Below are 20,685 nucleotides of genomic sequence, written 5' to 3' on the forward strand. Positions count from 1 at the left end.
GTACGCCCGGTCTGCTCCCGACGAAGCCTCGGGACACGAGCCCGAGCCCGAGATTCCCTTACTTGGACAACCGTACCCACTTTGTGAAGTAGTCTAGCGCCCTCAGATTCACTTACTTGGACAACCGTACCCGAACGATCACGGAACATTAGCCAACGCTCAGTAGCTACATTGGACAACCGTACCCAGTCGGACCACGCCGGTGACCCGATATGATCCCTCCCACTTGGGGGCTAGCTTCCCCCTCGTTCGGGTCGGGTCGCTGACCTCGGCCCTTCGTAGGACTAGATCGCCTAACTTGATCGGCCGGGGTTGTACCTTTCTGTTGTAGACCCTGGCGACGGCTCTCTGGTGAGAGAGGGCCTTTAGGTGCGCGTCGGCGCGTCGCTCCTCGAGCATGTCGAGGCTGGCGCGAAGTCCCTGGTTCGAGGCTTCCTCGTCGTAGCTCCTCGTCCGAAGCGTGGCGATAGCCATCTCGGGTGGTAGGATGGCATCGGTTCCGAACGTCAAGCTGTATAGGGATTCTCCGGTCGCAGTCTTGGGAGTGGTGCGCAGCGACCATAACACACTGGGGAGCTCGTCCGTCCAGGTCGATCGGGCCGCAAACACTCTTCTTTTTAGGCCATCCAAGATGGACCGGTTGGTTACCTCGGCCAACCCGTTCGTCTGAGGGGGGGCCACCGAGCTGAACCTTAGTTGAATGCCATGACCGCCTGGGCCTTCATGGCGGTCCTGGGTACGTAACTGATATCATGTTCACTGAGCTCCACCGCCCATCGGAGGAGCCGACCTGCAACATCGAATTTTGTTAAGACCTGTCGGAGAGGCTGGTCGGTGATGACTTCCACCGGGTGCGCCTGGAAGTAAGGGCGCAACTTGCGAGCCGAGAGCACCAGGGCGAGTGCGAGTTTTTCTATCGGCGGGTAGCTCCCTTCAGGTTCACTCAGGACGTGGCTGACGTAGTAGATTGGGAGTTGCGGGCCGGAGCTTTCCTTGATAAGGACGGAGCTGACCGCATGCGGGGAGGCTGCTAGGTAGAGTCCCAGCTTCTCGCTGGGGGAGACAGAGGCGAGCCGAGCGAGGCTGGCCAGGTGCTGCTTTAAAGCCTCCTCGCATTCCGATGTCCATTGGAAATTCTTCGGGTTTTTGAGCGCCTTGAAGAATGAAAACCAGCGATCGCCCGATCGGGCGAGGAAGCGGGACAGGGAGACAAGTCTTCCGTTGAATCGCTGCAGGTCCTTAACCGTCCGGGGGGACTGCATATCAATTATTGCCTGTACCTTCTCCGGATCAGCGTCGATTCCTCTCTGGTGTACAATGAATCCTAGGAACTTCTCGGAGGTGACGCCGAAAGTGCACTTTGTGGGGTTGAGCCGCATGCCGAACTTGCGCAGCGTGGCGAAGGACTCGGCCAGGTCGGCAAGGTGCGTTCCGGCCTCTCGACTTTTCACAATCATGTCGTCCACGTAGACTTCCATGTTTCAGCCGATTTGGTGGGCAAACATCTTGTTTACCGTCCTCTGGTATGTGGCCTCGGCATTTTTTTAACCCGAACGGCATGACCTTGTAGAAGTATATCCCTTGATCGGTGAGGAAAGCCGTATGTTTTCTGTCTTCGGGCGCCATCCTGATCTGGTTGTACCCTGAATAGGCGTCCATGAAAGAGAGGCGTGCGTGCTCTACCGTCGCGTCGACTAGCTGGTCGATCTTCGGAAGGGGATAGCAGTCTTTAGGACACGCACTATTGAGATTGGTGTAGTCAACGCACATCCTCCAGCTTCCATTGTGTTTTTTCACGAGAACTACATTGGAAAACCACTGGGGATACTTGTCTTCTTCTATGAAGCATGCCGGTAAGAGTCGGTCCACCTCCTCTTGTATGGCGCGTTGTCGGTCAGGGGCGTGGCACCGGGGCTTTTGCTTTACTGGGCGAGCGTCAGGTGGGATATTGAGATGATGCTCTGCGACCTCTGGGTCGACCCCCCGCATGTCCGATGGGGACCAGGCGAAGATGTCGGCATTTTCCCGCAGAAGACCGACGAGTTGTTCCTGTTCCCGTTCGGGTAGTTCCGATCCGACCCTAACCGTTTGGTTCGGCCGCGCTTCCTGCAAAGGAACATCAACAGTTGATCCCCTCGGCTCGGGGTGAGGAGCCAGTTTCTTCGCTTCCCGCGGATCTTCCAGGGGCGCCTCGGCCCTAGTTCTCTTGCCTAATGAGACGGAGGTAAGGTAGCAGCGCCTGTAATCTCGGGGGCTTCCGGTGACTTCCCCGACCCCCTCGCGAATCGGGAATTTGACGGTCCGGTAGTAGGTCGAGACGACGGCTCTGACCTTGTTGAGGGTCGGTCGACCGAGTATGGCATTGTAAGCGGTGGGAAGGTCGACCACCAGGAAAGTGGTCATTACGGTCTTCGATCTCGGCGGGGTCCATACAGTCAGAGCCAAGGTAATGGCTCCCAGGGGCGATATTAAATCTCCCGTGAAGCCGGTGAGCGCCGAGCAGATTGGGCTTAAATTTTCCCTGGCCAGGCCCAGCTTCTAGAAGGCACCGAAGTAGAGTATGTCGGCCGAGCTTCCTGTGTCGTCCATGATTCTCCTCATTTGCGCGTTGGCTACCCTGGCCGATATTACCAAGGCGTCGTCGTGGTCGGGTCGCTCAGCAGCTCCGGTTGGGAAAGTGATCTTCGGGGTTGTCCAAGTATCCCCAGGCTACATTTGGAGCCCTTAGCGGCACCCCGCCGAAGCTGTGCCGCCTTCCGGACCCGAACCGAGCCGCGTCGGCCCCCGAGGCCACGGCTAAAAAAGTTACTTACCGTAACAGAATCGGGCCGAGCCCCCGGCCCGACCTGTGTGCAGGTGCGAGACGGAGTCGTCTCTTCCCGGCGCTGTGGCGGAGCTTCCTCCCGACCCGACCAGCCGAACCGATCAGCCGACCCGAGCAACCGACCTGAACCGTCGTGCATGGCCGCCGGGAGACCCAGAGGAGCGCCCCCAGGGAGATCACCGCCTTCCGGACCCGAATGAGCGAGGAAGCGGGCCCTTGGACATAGCTCGGCCTCGGCGTAAGGTAGCTGGTCGCTAACTTGAACTTACCTCCCGGCGGTAAGGTATCTGGTCGCTAACTTGATCGTCGACCTCAGCCTCGGTAGCTCGGCCCGACCCCTCCGACGATCAAGTCAGTGGGGAGAAGTATAGTATTGAGAGATCGATTCCCTCCCCCCCGTTCGGTTGGGAGCCGGGGGGTATTTATACAAGGGGTTTGATGTTACCTGATGGGCCATCCTACAGGAGGAGGGTCGTACCTCTGATGGCGTCTGTCGTCATCGCGGGCGTTGCACGGAGAGCCGAGCTTCGGCAGGGTGAGGAGAGGGTCGTTCAGCCGAGGGGGTTGGGTACGGTGGGTGTGGGCGTATGTCGTGTCGTCATTAACGTTCGTTCTGGGGCAGTGTGCCGCACAGGGTGTTCGACGTGGGGGGATGTATTACGTCAAATCCGGGGTGTTATGTCATGTCAGTTTTTTACTCCTATCATATGCCCCATCCGAAAGGAGCTATGCGTCGGTTTTGCATATGGGGAGTCTGATGCATGGCTTCCTGCTCCAGGCGTGCTGTTCGTGTGGGTCTGAGAGGCGCGCCGTAGACGGATCGGTCGCGTGAACGCTTCTTGAGCAGCGCTAGGCCGAGACACGTAACTCTATCGGGAGGCCGAGCAGGGTTGGACTCAGGACCAATAGAGCCGATGAGGATCGAGAGCCGAGGGCCGAGGAGCACAACGCAGGCGGGGTGACCGCGCAGGTGTGACTCGGGATGGCGTAAAGCCGAGAGCCGAGGAGCACAACGCAGGCGGGGTGACCGCGCAGGTGTGGCTCGGGATGGCGTAAAGCCGAGGGACGAGGAGCACAACGCAGGCGGGGTGACCACGCAAGTGTGGCTCGGGATGGCATAAAGCCGAGGGCCGAGGAGCACAACGCAGGCGGGGTGACCCCGAGGAGCGCCCCCAGGGAGATCCCCGCCTTCCGGACCCGAACCGTAGATGCCTTCGAAGCCGGACTACCCCTAACCGTAGATGCCTTCGAAGCCGGACTACGCCTACCGTTCCACCCGGTCATAACCTCCTGTGAAGCGTGGTGGCGCATTTCTCCTTCTTAGATGGCACCGAATTCTTGGCGCTACCTGGTGGCGTTCCTCGGGGAATGCTACTACGCCCGAATCACCCCGAGCCGATCCCTTTTTCTTTCTTGTTTTCGCCTGTCCAGGGGGTCGGGGGGCTATTACTTGTCCGCCCGACCTGGTTTCCGGGTCAGCGGGGCTCCTTCCAGCAACAAGGGGTGGAAGGAGCGCTTCTTTTATGTCTGCCATTCGGAGAGTTGGATCTTCAGAGGGTTGGCCTTCCTGCGTATTTTAAAAATAGCCCCCCGAGGTTCACGTGAAAACAGGAAAGAAACAGGCGACCGACCGACGCTGGTCCTGCGTAAAAGTAGCCCCCCGAGGTTCAGAGGGTTGGCCTTCGGAAAGCTCGCCCATCAGGCGTGCTTGGTAGAAGTCGTTCGGCGGCCCTACGGGCAGACGGCACAAGTCCCGGATCGAGGGCTCCCGCGACGCCTTCCCCGCCTCGTTGCTCGGGCCTGCCTCGCCCCGACCTCGCCGTCGCCTGTCGTGCGAGCCCAACTCCGCCGCCCCCACGCTCTCCTGAGCCCACGGGGGAGTCGGTTTCTTCGAAGCACTGACCTTGGCCTTCTTCCGAGGGCGGGCATCCTCGAGCTCCATTGGCGCCTCTCTTGTGTCGGCGCCCAGGCCGACCTGACGCCGTGGAGATACTGCGGACGGGGCACGTCCTCCGCGCACCGCAGCAAGGTTCACCATCTCTGCGAAAACACATCGGCCTCGGTGAGCACCCCGAAAGAGGAAAATAAAACATTAGGGCCGACCGTCACCTTCTCGAGGCATACCTCGAGGTACCGGGCTCAAGCCCGCCTCGACCAACCACGCCTCGGTCATCTTTCGGATGACTCTGGAAGACGGGAGGATCTCCTTCAATCTTCGAAGGGCTCGGAGCTCCCCCTCATCCAAGGACGGGGCAGTGTTATCAACTGCGTGCGCCGCCTACCGGAGCCCGAAGCTCCAACTCTCCGGATGGCAGACATAGAAGAAGCGCTCCTTCCACCCCTTGTTGTTGGAAGGAGCCCCGCTGACCCGGAAACCAGGTGGGGCGGACAAGTAATAGCCCCCCGACCCCCTGGACAGGCGAAAACCGGAAAGAAAAAGGGACCAACTCGGGGTGATTCGGGCGTAGTAGCATTCTCCGAGGAACGCCACCAGGTAGCGCCAAGAATTCGGTGTCATATGAGAAGGAGAAATGCACCACCACGCGACACAGGAGGTTATGACCGGGTGGAACGGTAGGCGTAGTCCGGCTTCGAAGGTATCTACGGTTAGGGCAAAGCCCCTAGGAATGGGATCATACGCCCGTTGCCCCGGCTCAGGGGCAAGGAGCGTGAACTCCGTCGGGATACCATAACGGTCCCGAAGGAGGTCCAGCGACGACTCGCTCACGGTGGAGTCGAGGTCGTGCGGCCACATCAGCGATTCAAGGGCTTTGGTGTGCAACGGTGCATCTCCATGCCCTGTGATCGTCCATCTCGTCCTCGTCGATTTCGTCAACATCTTGATGCATCTCCATGCATCACGATCGTCCGTCTAGTGGGTCCCGCTATCGCATCCAAGCTCCCGCTGCGCCTTCTCATGTGATTACAACTTAATCATAGGCACGCAGGCCCGACAATAAACGAGAAATATAATGGAGGCTCGCAGACCTCAATAATAATAATCACAAGTACACACATCACACGGTCCATGATCATCCGGCCACACATCATACATCACATTGATAAATAATCATCATCATGTAGGACTACTAGATAATAATAAAAATAATAATCAACTAAACCTTTTAATTAATTAATATTTTTCTGAAATCAGAGACATGTAGGGAATTTCTCAATTCATAAGGGTATTTTTGTAATTTGGACAAAAGACAGAAACTGAAATTTCTCAAATTCCGAGGGGGTAAAACTATCTTTTTCCAGAAAAACCCTAATGCCCTACTATCCTTTGCTACTGCTGCCGCCGCCGCCGCCACCCTGCTGGCGGCGGCCTGTGCGGCGGGGCGAGGGCACTGCCCTCGCCTGTAGGCGGCACGCCCGCTGGCGACGCTGCCGCTGAGGTGGGCTCCCCCGCGGGCGCCGTTGCCTCCGCAGGCGGTGCTATCCCGCCGGGCGGCCGCCCCTGTGTGGGGGGGGGGGGGGGGGTTTCGCTAGCGGGAGCAGCGGCGGCAGGCGTCGCTGTCCTGCGGAGGGGAAGCCATCCTTACCGAGCTTTTGGGAAGGCAGGGCGGCTGAAGAGTGCTAGGCTAAGTCACCCAAAGAGGGGGTTGAAGCGAATGCAGGTACTAGGAAGTGGAAAAGATCGACGGAGCGCTATTTATAGCTTGTTTACCGCCGAAGCGGCGACCCTTCCCCTCCTGAGATGTGCTGCGAAGACGCAAAAGCCACATCGCCATAACTTCGGCTGGCACGGCTCTTAATCACAGCGCAGTGCGAAGTACGAAGCCCCTAATCATATCAACCTCGAAAACCGACGACGCCCAAAAGGCGTGGCCCTTTGATCTTCCCCCAGGCAAAAGGCAACCCGGCTGCCCGCGTTCGCACAACGGTCAAAACGACCAAACACTGATCAAAAGCCAAGTATCGCCTCGGTCGTGTTACGCCCGAGTCCATCACCTCGGTTATAGCCTACCTGCACCAAGCGCCTCGGTCGAATCTCTGCCGAGACTCATCGCGGCGCGGCCCAACCACCTGCCGTGTTCCTCAGCTGTGTGGTGCCCGAGGCCGCCTCCTCGCGTCCTGCCCACTTGGTCGTGTTACTCGGCCCTCGGCTTTACGTCATCCCGAGCCACACCTGCGCGGTCACCCCGCCTACGTTGTGCTCCTCGGCCCTCGGCTTTACGTCATCCCGAGCCACACCTGCGGTCACCCCGCCTGCGTTGTGCTCCTCGGCCCTCGGCTTTACGACATCCCGAGCCACAACTGCGCGATCACCCCGCCTGCGTTGTGCTCCTCGACCCTCGGCTTTACGGTATTCCGAGCCACACCTGCGCGGTCACCCCGCCTGCGTTGTGCTCCTCGGCCCTCGGCTTTACGCCATCCCGAGCCACACCTGCGCGGTCACCCCACCTGCGTTGTGCTCCTCGGTCCTCGGCTCTCGATCCTCATCGGCTCTATTGGCCCCGAGTCCAACCCTGCTCGGCCTCCCGATAGAGTTGCGTGTCTCGGCCTAGCGCTGCTCAAGAAGTATTCACGCGACTGATCCGTCTACGGCGCGCCTCTCAGACCCACACGAACAGCACGCCTGGAGCAGGAAGCCATGCATCGGACTCCCCACATGCAAAACCGACGCATAGCTCCTTTCGGATGGGGCATATGATAGGGGTAAAAAACTGACCTGACATAACACCCCGGATTTGACGTAATACATCCCCCCACGTCGAACACCCTATGCGACACACTGCCCCAGAACGAACGTTAATGACGACACGACATACGCCCACACCCACCGTACCCAACCCCCTCGGCTGACCGACGCTCCCCTCACCCTACCGAAGCTCGGCTCTCCGCGCAACGCCCGCGACGACGATAGACGCCATCAGAGGTACGGCCCTCCTCCTGCAGGATGGCCCATCAGGTAACATCAAACCCCTTGTATAAATACCCCCCGGCTCCTAACCGAAGGGGGGGAAGGGAATCGATCTCTCAATACTATACTTCTCCCCACTGACTTGATCGTCGGAGGGGTCGGGCCGAGCTACCGACCCGACCTGTGTGCAGGCACCCGACCGCTGTTAAGCCTGCTCGACAATGTGGAATTTTCCAGCGAGATCCCCCGCATCCACCGCCCCGGGACTTCAAAGGGAGTCACGTCTGATTCGAGTCATTTGGAGCGCTGAACCAGCCCTAAAAAGTTACTTACCGTAACAGATGTATGATCAAACTTCTCTTACCCCATTCATTAAAATAAAACAACAAAGATATATCCGTGCCAAATATAATACATTTCAGTTTATCACAACCGTTTGATATCGATCAAATCACACGGATGCATCGGAGCCTTACTTTCGTGACTAATGGTTCTTTCTACCCGTAAGTCTTATAGTTGATGTGTGATCCTTTACCTATTAAATAGTATAATAATTATAATATAATAAGGTGGTTGGATAGTTGGTTAGTACGCAAGTCTTATAGTTGATGTGTGATCCTAAGATCGAGAGTTTGATACTCTCTCACCATATTTAATAAAATAAATAAAAAATATATTTGTGCCTTTGAGTGTTTTTTAACCAACTGTGTGTTATATTTATTTTTAAAGTAATTATTTTCTCAAGTTAGTTATCAAAGTTAACTACCAAAAAATATACTAACCATACAATAATGAGGTGGTGGCACAATTGTCTAATATCTATCAAATGACATTGGCGTGTTCAAGCATTATTCCTTTTTGCCTAATGATTTTTCCTATCCAATTTTAAATATTATTTATTTTTAAATTAATCATATTTTCTAGTTATCAAAGTTAACTAGGAAAGAATATACTAACCATCCAATGAGGTTGAGAGTTGGAGCCTATTTCACTCCAATTAATAAAATAAAATAATCAAGATAAATATGCATCAAACGTGTTAGATTTGAATCCATTACAATCGTCTAATATCTATTATCTATTCGATGAGATGAGCACATTTGAGTTTTTTTTTTTGTTTTTAACGAATTATTTTTTCTACCCAATTGTCTTTTATTTTTATTTTTAAATTAGTTATTAAAATTAATTACAAAATAATATATTAATTGTACAATAATGGGATGGTGGCTTAGTCTCATAATTGATATTTGATCCTGAGATTTCGAGCTTTTGTCACCCCATTCAATAAAATAAAGCAATGAAGATAAATATAGATTTGAGTGAGCTTTATTCTTTTTTGCATAACAATTTTTTTTTATCCAACTTAGTGTTATATTTATTTTATATTAATCATTTTCTCAAGTTAGTTATTAAAGTTAATTAAGAATAAATATATAAATTATATAATAATGTGGTGGTGGTGTAGATGATTATCGCGTAGGTCTGTGATTAGTTATCCTAAGAGTTTGAGCCTTTATCACCCCATTCAATAAAATAAGACAATGAAGATAAATATACACCAAATGTGATAGATTTAGGTCCATCATAATCATCTAATATCTATCGGATGACATGGGAGCATCTGAGCTTTATTTTTTTTTACATAATAATTTTTATCTAATTATGTATTATATTTATTTTTATATTAATTATTTTCTCAAGTATGTTATTAAAGTTAATTAGGAAACAGTGTACAAATCGTATAATAATGGGGTGGTGGTGTAGTTGGTTAATGAGTAGGTCTCATAATTGATTGGTGAGCATGAGATCGAAGGTTTAAGCCTTTTGTCATCCCATTCAATAAAATAAAGAAATGAAGATAAATATATACCAAATGTGATAGATTTGGGTCTATCCAATAAAAAAAGGTAATGAAGATAAATATGCACCAAATATGATGTATTTGGGTCCATCATAATCGTATGATATCTATAAGATGATTTGAATGCATTTGAGCTTTTTCTTTTTGCGTAATAGTTTTTTTAATCCAATTGTGTGTTATATTTATTTTTATATTAATTATTTTTCAAGTAAGTTATTAAAGTTAATTAGAAAACAGTATATAAATCATATAAGAATGGGGTGGTGGCATAGTTGGTTAACGCATAGGTCTCTTGGTTGATTGGTGATCATGAGATCGAGAGTTTGAGCCTCTTGTGTCATCCCATGACATGGGTATATCCAAGCTTTTTTTTTTTGCATAATAGTTAACCAATTATGTGGTATATTTATTTTTATATTAATCATTTTTTAAGTTAGTTAATAAAATTAATTATGAAATATTATACAAATCATATAATAATGGGGTGGTGGTGTAGTTGGTTAATGCATAGGTCTCATAGTTGATTGGTGATTCTAAATAAAATGAGATAAATAAAATATAACAATCGTTTGATATCTATCGTTCAAAAAAATAAAATAATAAGATAAATATATACCAAATGTGATAGATTTGAGATCATCACAATCGTTTTATGTCTATCACATGACATGGGTATAGTTGAGTTTTATTTTGTTTGCCTAATGATTTTTTTCTACCCAATTGTGTTTATTATTTATTTTTAAATTAATTATTAATGTTAATGATAAAAATAGTATAATAATGGGGAGGTGACACAATTGGCTAGCACATACTATCCTATCAGATGACATGAGCACGTTCAAGCTTTTTTTTTTTTAATAATGGTTTTCTCTATCCAATTATGTGTAATATTTATTTTTTGAATTAATTATTTTTTAAGTTGGTTATTATAGTTAATTATGAAACATCATACAAATCAAATGATATTGGTATTAATGCATATTTTGGGTCTCCGACGCGTTATAGCCGATGTCACATGCCAAGTCACAACCGATGTCACGCACCAAGTCAAAATCCGAGGTCACACGCCAAGTCAGAATTCATACCGAGACGTTGTGTGACACGTCTCGTCCTGAGTGCTCGGGGCGATGCCGTCTGATGCCGCTTTGCATGCCCCGAGACGACGACCGGTTAGAAGCGTCGTCCCATCCCTCGAGGGTCAGCGGTCGAATCGATGCACAATCAACCCTCGCACAATAATATAAAAGCCCCTGGTTGATATCCGACCAAAGGAGGAGCGAAAAAGAAAGTAATTTAATCCACTACCGACTTGCTCGTCGGAGGGGCCAAAGTTGGGGATCACCCGACGAGGGCCGTTTTTGCAAGCGAACGACCACATGAGTCGTGAGCACCGCAACTCGGGGATTTTTGTCCGGCGTGCAAGGGCAAGCTATCAACCGGCCCGGAGGTCAACAAATAACGATAAGCACCCCTTCCCGAGGGCACGACCATCTCGTCATCCTGCTTAATCAATAGGAGGCTCTCAATATCAACCCATAGATCAAACCATGCTAACTCATCAGCCATGTACATTTATTCATTAACTGGTGTGATGGCATAGTTTGCTATTACGGTACGATCCCAAGGTCAACGCTTGTTTATAGCTGAGGTAAGATTCTAAGGTCAAGAGTTTGAGCCTCTCCCACCTCATTCAATAAAACAAAGTAAAGTAACGAAGATATATCTGTGACCAACTGTGACAGATTTATATCCATCATTATCATATGATGAAATATATCTGATATGGGCCCCTCTAAGCTTTATTTGTCTAATGATTTTTTCAAACCTCTATCTATCACCCCCATTCATTCAATAAAATAAAACAATGAATATATATTTACAACAAATATGATAGATTTGGGTACATCACAATCATCATATATCCATCAGATGAGATGATATGGGTTCATTCGAGCTTTATTATATAATATATAATATATTTTTTGATCCAATTGTGTATTTATATTTTATTTTTATATTAATTATTTTCTCAAATTAATTATTCAAGTTAATGATGAAAAAATAATACTACTCATATCATAATGGGGCGATAGTTGATTTGCATATTACAAAATAGTATATTAGTCTGCTTCTTCAATAGTCAGTCTTTCCACATTCCTTTGTTTGTAAATGAGTTCCCCACATCTCTTTATTTTCTTACGTAGTAAAGTGTAAAAGACATATTAGGATAAATCTGATATGTGACAGATTATATAGTCCTATAAACTAGCCATCAACTTATCATATTCCATTAAATCTACATATATAATGAGATTCCATGATGCTATTAAATCAATACGACTCATTCATCTTAAATTGCTAACACAGATGTCAAAGCCTTTACTCATATGACTTGGGATGACTCGTAGATCAATGTTCATGACATGTCATGCTCTAGTCGATCAATGTTTAGCTTTCTATTTCTTCTCCACTTGGATAAGCTTCTCGATTTAGCAACAAGTTTGATACTATACAAGAAGATTCGATAGGTAAATGTAAAAACTTTTTTCTCGATCTTTCTCTCCTATCCGATATGAAACTAGATATCATACAATAAATAATAAAAGGTGTATATAGACATTTCTCAAAAACACCACAACGGTAGAGAGCGAATATAAAAAAATAAAAATAAAAAGAATATGATGGTAAAAATTTCTCAAAAATCATCAGCCAAACAGGGAAGTGCTGTTCTTTAGAGGGTATTTAGCTCATTTTACCTGATACTATATATATATATATATATATATATATATATATATATATATATATATATATATATATATATATATCCATTTTTGGAAAAGATGTTTAGAGTTGTAAGAGGGTCCATTTTATTTTACAGTTTTTTAACCGTAAATATTTTTTTTGTTGAAAAAACTATATAATCAAATTACCATACTGAGAAGGAACAAAGAAACACGCAAAGAAGAAAGAAAGCTCCAAACATGGAACGTTATTTATTTGAGTTGAGAGCTGATACGACACACATCTAATGCATCATCTTTGTCGCCCACAACGTTTATTCCCTTCAAACCAGTCATGTTCCAAGGTTTCTATCCATCGAACCCCAGCCTTATTCGCCTCTAGCCACACTCTTCATTACATTACACCGAAGTTCTGATCGCTTCCCTCTCGATCTTGGGAGCGAAGAGGGCCAATTCATTTCCACGGTTAAACTTTAGCTGCATGGCCTCTTCTCTGGAGATGCGGTATGAGTTCATCAACACCTCCACCGGCGTGCCACGGAGAGCCGATGTCTTCCCCGCGAAATGGTTGACTATGGCGTTGTCGTTGGTCTTGACGGAGACCCATTCGAAGCTCTCACGTTGTGCCTGAATCGTCACCGCGTAGTACTGCGGAACTACCAGTAGTTGACCCTGACGGAGCTCGCCATTGAAGACGGTTCGGCCTCGATGTCCCACCACCTGCACCCGGCTGCATCCTCTCAAGGCGTACATTATGCTGTGAGCATTGACATTCCAATGTGGCGACACTATGGCATTCTGCAAGCACACATGATCATCATATTTGATCAAAATTTTTGAGACCATAGATGGACGGTTGATGATCATAGATAACGCTTTTATCATACCGGGCGGAGAAGTGCCCTCACGGCACTCATTTGAACGAATCTTAGAATCGGGAGCTTCTGGCTGTTGAGGGTGGTGATCCTTCCAGCGCGCGGATTGAAGTAGTCAGCACGCAAGGGGTCTCCAATGTTCTGCCTTATCTTCATGGTGCAGAAAGCCTCTAATACATTAGATTGACATCCCCTTCCCTCTTGGCATTCTTGTCTCACCTCTCTTTCTCGTACCAGCTGCTCACTCTGCCGTGATGCTTGTAGCACCTGAAGCCCACTCGCGACAAGGACTATCTCACCCCTCCTGTCGTCGGGATTCTGGATTTTTCTCACTAATTCCCTGTCGACACCGAGTGCCTCTGCCAGTGGATCGAGCTCAAAACCGCTGAGCAGGTTGTTTCCCTTTATCTGCTGTAATCTCACTTCTATTTGGGAACCTTGCTCGACTAGTCTCTCCCTCCCAGCAAGTAGAAATTCCTAGCATCATATATTTCTCAATTAAATTACCTTGAAAACTGTGTTGCGTCAGAAAATTAGATGGATGGATTCATTAAGGCTCACCCTATGCTGGCGATCCAATTGATTGGCGCTGCTGCTTGTGTCGAAGGTGGTAATCGCGACGACAGCTACTTCGCCATTGTTGTAGCCCCAATAAGAAACTCCAGCGGGCAACGCGATGATGTCCCCCTCACGGAAGTAGTGGATCCTCTGGTGCTCATCACGGAACCTCTGGCATTCACCTGTCGCCTGCTCCCACTGCTGTTCGGTTTGCTGGAAGGATTGGAACGTCTCTGGGCAGCCAGGGATCACGGTTCCAATGATACCCCTTCCTGCATTCACCATGGATCATCTTGGAGCTTTTACACAAAATATATCCTTATAACTAATGCCATGGAATGGAATCAATATCTTCGAAGAGCACGATGAACGTGCATGAACGAACCTTGCATGATGTAGACGAGGCGTGGTGCACTAGAAAAGGATGGCAACAGAAGGCCTCTCGGTTGGATGGTACGACGATGCACAGCCACACCCGCACACTGGAGCTGCTCATTGTACTGGTCAAAGTACTCCGTGAAGCCGGCTTCAGAGGACACACGCCGGGTGGCCTCAAGGGCGCTAAGCCTCTCGATTCGGCATTGGCTCACAAAGCCGAGGGGGCGTTCGCACGATTCCCCTATTCCTTGCTGGCCCAAGCCAAGCTGCGCTCGAGAGTTGTGGCAGAGGAGGAGCAAGCAAAGAGAGAAAGAGAGGAGAATGGAGGTTGCCATGCCTTAGTGTTCTGCAGTAGGAACGGGGAGAGAGTGGTGAAGGGGAAGTGCAGATGTGGGAGGGCATTTATAATGGGTTCATATAGAGGGTTGTGTGGAGTTTGGTTGGGAGGTCACGAGGCTTCGCATGGGTTCTCGTGTCGCCGCATGCAAACGACTGGTTTGAAAGGGAAGCACAGATGCATGGGTTTGGTAGGAAGGGGACGATTTCGGTTGAGAGGCCAACTGCATGCTGCGAAGAAAATGTGCAGCAGAGATATCTTACTTGGTTTCTATGCTTCATAGTGTTGTTGATGACGCTATGCTCTTTCTAAGCAACCAAAATGTGGAAATGATTAGTGGAACCTTTCGTTTAATCTATTTCTCATTAGTTTATTGCTTAGCTATTCAATATTAATGATTGATCTGAGATCAGAAATACTGTCATTAAGGCCTCGACAATCCATTCGTTTACAGTTAAACCATCTACTACAAACTCAGATGTAGGTTGATATGTCGAACAGGTGACACCCACATCACTGAGATCACTCGAAGCAGCTGAACGCCAACTTCTTCTGTAGGCAATAGAAAACAGTATGCCCTCTGAAGCAGTATACTAATTATACGATAATTGGTTGGTTGCATAGTTGGCTTGCATATTAGTCTCACCCTATTAAATAAAATAAAACAATAAAGATATTTATTGTTTGATGATAGATTTGGATCCATCACAATCGCTTGATATTTATAAGATGACATAGGCTCATCCGAGCTTTGTTCTTTTTTGCCTAATGATTTTTCTATCCAATTGTGTCTATTTTATTTATTTTTTAAGTTACTTATTGAATTTAATTATGAAATAGCATACTAATCATATAATAATGAGGTGATGGCATAGATGTAATGGATTATTTGTGATCCTGAGGTCAAGAGTTGAAGCCTTTTGTCTATCACAACCATTTGATATCTATTAGATAATACAGGTGTATTTGAGTTTTATTTATTTATTTTTGTATAATATTTTTTTATATCCAATTGTGTCTATTAATCACTATTTTTAATTGCTCTTTTTTTTTCAGTAAATCAGTAAATCATCATTCCTTTTTGTATCCAATCGTGTCAAATATTCACTATTTTTAATTGCTCATTTTTTTTGAAGTAAATCATCACATCTTTTTAATTATGTAGACTTAATTTATAATACAATACACAAACTGTTGTTCTCAACCATAGAGATGATTTTACCTTATTTTAAACATAAAAAATTCCCAACGTTATACCAAGAAAAAATAAATAAGTATATATATATATATATATATATATATATATATATATTTGGTTCACAAATACCTAACCTCATCCATTTTTACATCAAAGATCTAACCAATCCCTTCTGATACTTTTTTCATCTAAATCAACAGAATTGGAAGTATGAAACACTGAGGAGGCACCAATTTATTGTCAAAATTCTGAGAGTAACAAACCACACACAGATTACAGTCGTTAGATTTTCCTAACATTCAAGGTAGATTGAGGTCCTGCAACCATTGCTTTCTTTATTCCTGCTCTAAATTCCGAAAGTTCTCCAAGGAAATAAATAGTTACCAAAAGCATACAATCATCAAGATGTTGCAAATGGGTAGGCCGCAAAACTGAGTGACCCTCTAACCATAGATCACAGAAGCTGGATCCCAGTGAGGCACAATCTTCTTAATCTGTTCGCAATCCAACAACAATCACAAGGTTCCCAAATCAATGTAAAAATACACTTATTCCTAAATTTTGACCTGGCCAGCACATTTCCAGATCCATTTTAAAGCTTCATTAACATGAACTTCCAATGAGAAATGTACATTAAATAGTAGGTATTCCAAGAAAAATGGAACTACATCAAATTCCATTATCATGCACAAAACAAAAAGAATGCAGTTCCCTGGCATAGTGTGATCACCAGTAAAACTCTGATCCCCAGGAAGGAGAGACTTGATCCTCATTTGACTTGCATACCAACCAAGGTGACCTCTGCAACTGGCCTGATGTCATTTCTTTCCTTTGTTAACTCCAACCACAACATTGCTCACCTACATCATAAACATTATAAAAATTTCAATACAGCTGAACTCAGACAAAATGGAACATCAACGCTTACCAGTTTGCCGCTCTCATTCAGTGACATCGGATTCTCAACAACTACAGTCATGTTTGATGGTTGAGAAGAGTGCTACATAACCCAAAAGAAAACAGAAAAGGCATAATGTCAACATGAATAAACTTGGTCAACCGAAAAAAGACTTTGGAATTTGAGCATACAACCGAAGTTGATGGCAGGACAGGAGCACTCTCATTAGGCCTGTGTGCAGCAGGGCCTGGAACTCTCGTATTAGGCATCTTCGATAATAGGTAAAGTAAATCATTACAAGAAGATGGTGAATTAAAAGCAAAAGAGAAAAACAAAAAATTATACCCCAACGTTTGTAATATACTGGCAAATTGCACATTTGACAGATGGTGCTCCATAAGGGTACATCAGCCTTGTATGACATTGGCCACAGTTCACATGAGCAACCTGATTCGCTGGCATCGCTGCATTCCATCAGAATAAAAGAACTAATTCAAGATCAAAAAGCAGCAATGTCTCTTTTTATCGTTAACACTGACAGTTTCGTATTTGTGGTTTGTATTATAATGATCCTAGAAATTTGTCAGTAAGAATATAGTCCATTTAACTACGAAATATAAGAACACATCTGATAATGCACAGATATCATGGATTATACAATCAGACTTAATCCATGTTTTTGTACATCAATGAAGAATACACAGCTGTGATATATACCATGTATGACATATTGGTTTTACCTGGGACAATGACGTCTTCATGTTCCTCTCTTTGATCAATTTTTCTCCCTATTTTAGTTTCATTTTTCTCAGTTTATCCTGCACCATGTAAGATGCAGAACAACTGACATGTACGGTCAATTGTTCTCAGATTATGATGCAAGAATGGATGATATGAACAGCATGAAGCAATAAATGTACTAGAAGAACATTGCATCTCATGTTAAACAACACAAGCATTAAAGAACTACTGTGTGACTATTTTAAGCTGTATCAAATTGCATAGTGAACTTTCACAACAATTAATTATAGAAAATAATAATGGATACCTGCTCCTGTGATATTGATTGTGTTACAACAGGAGCACCTTACGCTTGTAGCACCACGAGAGTACATCAACAATGTTCGACAACCTCCACACACAAGCTGAGCCATCTCCATTCCTGCAAATTTCATTATCCAAACTTTACAAAGCCAAATAAAATTAAAAAATACATCTGTTTAAGTCAGAAAAGAATGATAATTGTTCTCAGATGTCTTAATAGTTGCAATCAACAATATGTAATAAGGCCAGGTTGGAGGGAATAACAATTCCTCTAGAGAAAAAATGTTTGTTCCAGAGAAGATTGTGTAGGTTGTATTGCAGCCAGAGAAAACATATCACAGGTACATATATATGGACTTAAAAGATCGGAATATATTTCATCACATCAAAGAAACTCTCCGGAATTGATCAGACAGGAAAAGGGCCAAAGGTTCCTGTCTGACTAACAACAGAAGCAGATATAATTGAGCCCTATCCAGAGAAGAAAATTTACATGACTTCAATTTTCCCCGTTACAGATTAAAATCCTCTTAGCTTGGGACCACATTAGCTGGACAAAAACCAAACCAGAAAGAGTTCCATTCTAATGCTAGAACAATGCATAGAGTCTGCATTTCCTAAGAAGTTGTGGACAATCATCTAGATTTGGCAAGCTTCTTCTTCCAGTTAAGCAAGTTGAAACTTGTTAACACTACATTAATGACCATTCTCAGTAGTCAATAATAACAATGATGTCCCAACCAAGCATTACCTGTGTAGTTTGGTTAACATGTCCACGGTGTCCCAACTCAGCAATAGCTACGCAGTTTGGTTAACATGTACATGTTAAAGGTGGGTAATAAGTGGTATAAGTAACCACACGCTTGACTTCAAGAACCCACAAAGAACCTACATATCTTAAATGAGAGGAAAATATGCAAATTGAAAGACAAAAATCTGAGTTTTCCGCCTAACCATCTCAATACTTCAAAAAAGAAAAACGAAAACAAATTACAAAAAAATAAAATAAGAAATATCCGTGAATCTCCATATTTGATAAGCATCCATTTCGTTATTGGTTACCTAGGTGATGTTCAAAATGACTTAGTTCACCGACTAAGCACAAGGATTCTCTATCAGTAATTCAATTCCACTGACGACTTAAACAACCCATGAGGCCACCAATAATGCAATAACAACATCCTAGTGAAACTTACAATTATTCCGTTTCTCATTTATAAGCCATTTGAATTTTTAACAATCAAAGATTGTTATGACAAGCTATAGACTAAGTTATTCAAAAGAGTCTCTCAGGTAATTCATATTGATAAAGTACTGGTGCTCATAGATAAAGATACACATGATAACAGGAACACTTTTTGAATGCACAGAAAGTAATAGACACCCAATTTCACAGAAAACCACCTAAGATATTTAATGCCAATATATATCCAAAAAAGTAACATGACTATACTTCAGAAACAATCAGGCCTCATTTAAGACAGAAATTCACAACAATCAACATTTGACGATAATTAGTAGAATCCAAAGATGTAAAAGAGGTACCTGGAGAGGCAGCTGCAGTTATTGTGCTGCATATTGCACAACGCACGTCGGTGGCTCCCCTCGGGTAAAGAAGAATGCTCCTGCAACCGCTGCAAACAAGTTGACTCTGCATAGCTGAACTGTATCTAATCCAACAGTATCATATACAGTTACATTATACAATTGCAAAAGGAAGTCATTCATCCAAAAACAATAATTTGCTAACAGAATTCTACCAATACAAATCATCATAAGAATATGCTAAATTAGAAACTTTTCATAGCATCAAATATCTTATCACATACATTGGCGGATAAAATCTGGACTAGAGAGAGTTTTTCTTTTCTCCCACATGATACGTAAAAACATAATTTTTAGAAGAACATAATAGAAAAAGACGCGAAAATCTTCCTCCGAGCTAAAAACGAGCAAAAACATCTGTTTTTCCTTTTCCTGAAACAACCAAACGGATAAAGCTAAGATTATCTGCCGAATTCCGCGGATTATCAAATCCGACTGGATTCCGCGCGCTTAAGCAACGCAGAGTAACTAAACGCAAGAAAAACCCTAAATCCTTTGCAGGACAGGATGACAAAACACGAACCAAAACAAAGAAGAAGAATCATCGAAGCACCTGGCCCCAACGGAGAGAAGCGATCGCCGGAAAATCAGCAAATCAATGTGTCGCCTTCTTTGATCGGTTTAGAACGCACCAGGAATTCTTCCGCGCGTGGAATGGGGAGGATTTCGTGGGAGAGACGGAGCCGACGCAGATTTATCTCTCCTCGTTTTCGTACGCGTTGATGGAGACGGAAAGACGACGACAGCGAACAGTTTTGGTATTCATTGGGCCGGGCCAATACGGCCCATAATGTAGAGCCCATCTTATATATATATATATATATATATATATATATATATATATATATATATATTCTAAACCAAAAAGAAACTCTCAAAAATTCAAATGTCACTATAATTCAAAAAAAATATTTATATATTTTATAAATTATTATTGATCTTTTATTTTTTTGTGAAAGCATTAAATAATATTTTAGATGTATTAGACTGTAATATATTTTTAAAAATTTATTAGCATGTATCATTAATAGTGGTATATATTATATTTATTCTCAATATATCAATTACATTCGTATTCATCAACAATGTAACATTTGGAAAACATAAAAAATAAATAAATTTGACACTCCGTTTTCATTACTACAAGAAAATCAATATATATATATATATATATATATATATATATATAATCTTATCCTATTGTTATTCCAATTTGATCATTAAACAAAACTATGTAAATATATAAATTTTTTATCTTTGATATTCCAAGCATTATAACAAATTTTCATAAGTTAATTTATTGAGATTTTTGACATGCAGGCAATCAAATGACATGTCTAACCAATTTCTTAGCTGAACCTTTTGACCTACGATGATAAGATATCAACTCATCGTTGGCAAGAACAATTTGCTGTCTCACTAACAATTGATGATCCTAGCGTTAACACAAGTCACTTAATGATCATAGCATCAGATGCTTTGACAGGGTAAAGATG

At 44.7% G+C, this 20,685-nt stretch overlaps 3 protein-coding genes and 1 non-coding gene across 8 annotated transcripts; 1 reads left to right on the forward strand and 3 right to left on the reverse strand.

Moving 5' to 3' along the window:
* Nucleotides 1-9,596: 9,596 nt before the first annotated feature.
* LOC135594560 (small nucleolar RNA snoR114) lies at nucleotides 9,597-9,689 on the forward strand. Its single transcript, XR_010480112.1, has one exon. It is a non-coding gene; the product is annotated as a small nucleolar RNA snoR114 (small nucleolar RNA).
* A 2,916-nt stretch (nucleotides 9,690-12,605) lies between these two features.
* LOC135594502 (cocosin 1-like) lies at nucleotides 12,606-13,642 on the reverse strand (the record flags this gene model as incomplete). The annotated part of the gene is made up of 2 exons (XM_065084875.1): nucleotides 12,606-13,094; nucleotides 13,184-13,642. Coding segments are annotated over 2 exons (858 nt in total), but the record flags the coding sequence as incomplete, so codon positions are not given.
* LOC135594234 (cocosin 1-like) lies at nucleotides 13,639-14,669 on the reverse strand. Its single transcript, XM_065084638.1, has 2 exons — nucleotides 14,115-14,669; nucleotides 13,639-14,001 (listed from the first exon to the last, which is right to left on the reverse strand). The coding sequence occupies exons 1-2, from the start codon at nucleotides 14,440-14,442 to the stop codon at nucleotides 13,697-13,699; spliced, it is 633 nt and encodes a 210-aa protein (XP_064940710.1). The 5' UTR covers nucleotides 14,443-14,669; the 3' UTR covers nucleotides 13,639-13,696.
* A 1,496-nt stretch (nucleotides 14,670-16,165) lies between these two features.
* On the reverse strand, nucleotides 16,166-19,901 carry LOC135592821 (protein LOL2-like). Of its 5 annotated transcripts, none has more exons than XM_065082504.1 (7): nucleotides 19,743-19,901; nucleotides 19,130-19,254; nucleotides 17,589-17,702; nucleotides 16,886-17,004; nucleotides 16,735-16,809; nucleotides 16,571-16,642; nucleotides 16,166-16,502 (listed from the first exon to the last, which is right to left on the reverse strand). In XM_065082504.1, exons 2-7 carry the CDS (start codon nucleotides 19,239-19,241, stop codon nucleotides 16,461-16,463), a joined length of 534 nt encoding a protein of 177 aa, XP_064938576.1. In that variant the 5' UTR covers nucleotides 19,242-19,254; nucleotides 19,743-19,901; the 3' UTR covers nucleotides 16,166-16,460. The 5 variants fall into 5 exon arrangements, 4 of the variants coding, with proteins under 4 accessions (XP_064938576.1, XP_064938574.1, XP_064938573.1 ...); XM_065082502.1 differs by having other exon boundaries at nucleotides 16,732-16,809; XR_010479257.1 differs by having other exon boundaries at nucleotides 16,571-16,787.
* Between the last annotated feature and the right edge of the window lie 784 nt (nucleotides 19,902-20,685).

The sequence above is a fragment of the Musa acuminata genome, chromosome BXJ1-9, assembly GCF_036884655.1.
Source record: "Musa acuminata AAA Group cultivar baxijiao chromosome BXJ1-9, Cavendish_Baxijiao_AAA, whole genome shotgun sequence".
Lineage (NCBI taxonomy): Eukaryota > Viridiplantae > Streptophyta > Magnoliopsida > Zingiberales > Musaceae > Musa > Musa acuminata.

What these genes read in the sequence shown, in the direction of transcription:
- LOC135594234 (XM_065084638.1), bottom strand. Translation starts at nt 14,442, where the DNA reads ATGGCAACCTCCATTCTCCTCTCTTTCTCTCTTTGCTTGCTCCTCCTC. An exon ending in CCTCGTCTACATCATGCAAG is followed by an intron (nt 14,002 to 14,114) that starts GTTCGTTCATGC and finishes TGGTGAATGCAG; the next exon opens with GAAGGGGTATCATTGGAACC.
- LOC135592821 (XM_065082502.1), bottom strand. Translation starts at nt 19,241, where the DNA reads ATGCAGAGTCAACTTGTTTGCAGCGGTTGCAGGAGCATTCTTCTTTAC. An exon ending in AATCAATATCACAGGAGCAG is followed by an intron (nt 17,005 to 17,588) that starts GTATCCATTATT and finishes GATGGAATGCAG; the next exon opens with CGATGCCAGCGAATCAGGTT. An exon ending in TCCTGCCATCAACTTCGGTT is followed by an intron (nt 16,643 to 16,731) that starts GTATGCTCAAAT and finishes TGGGTTATGTAG; the next exon opens with CACTCTTCTCAACCATCAAA.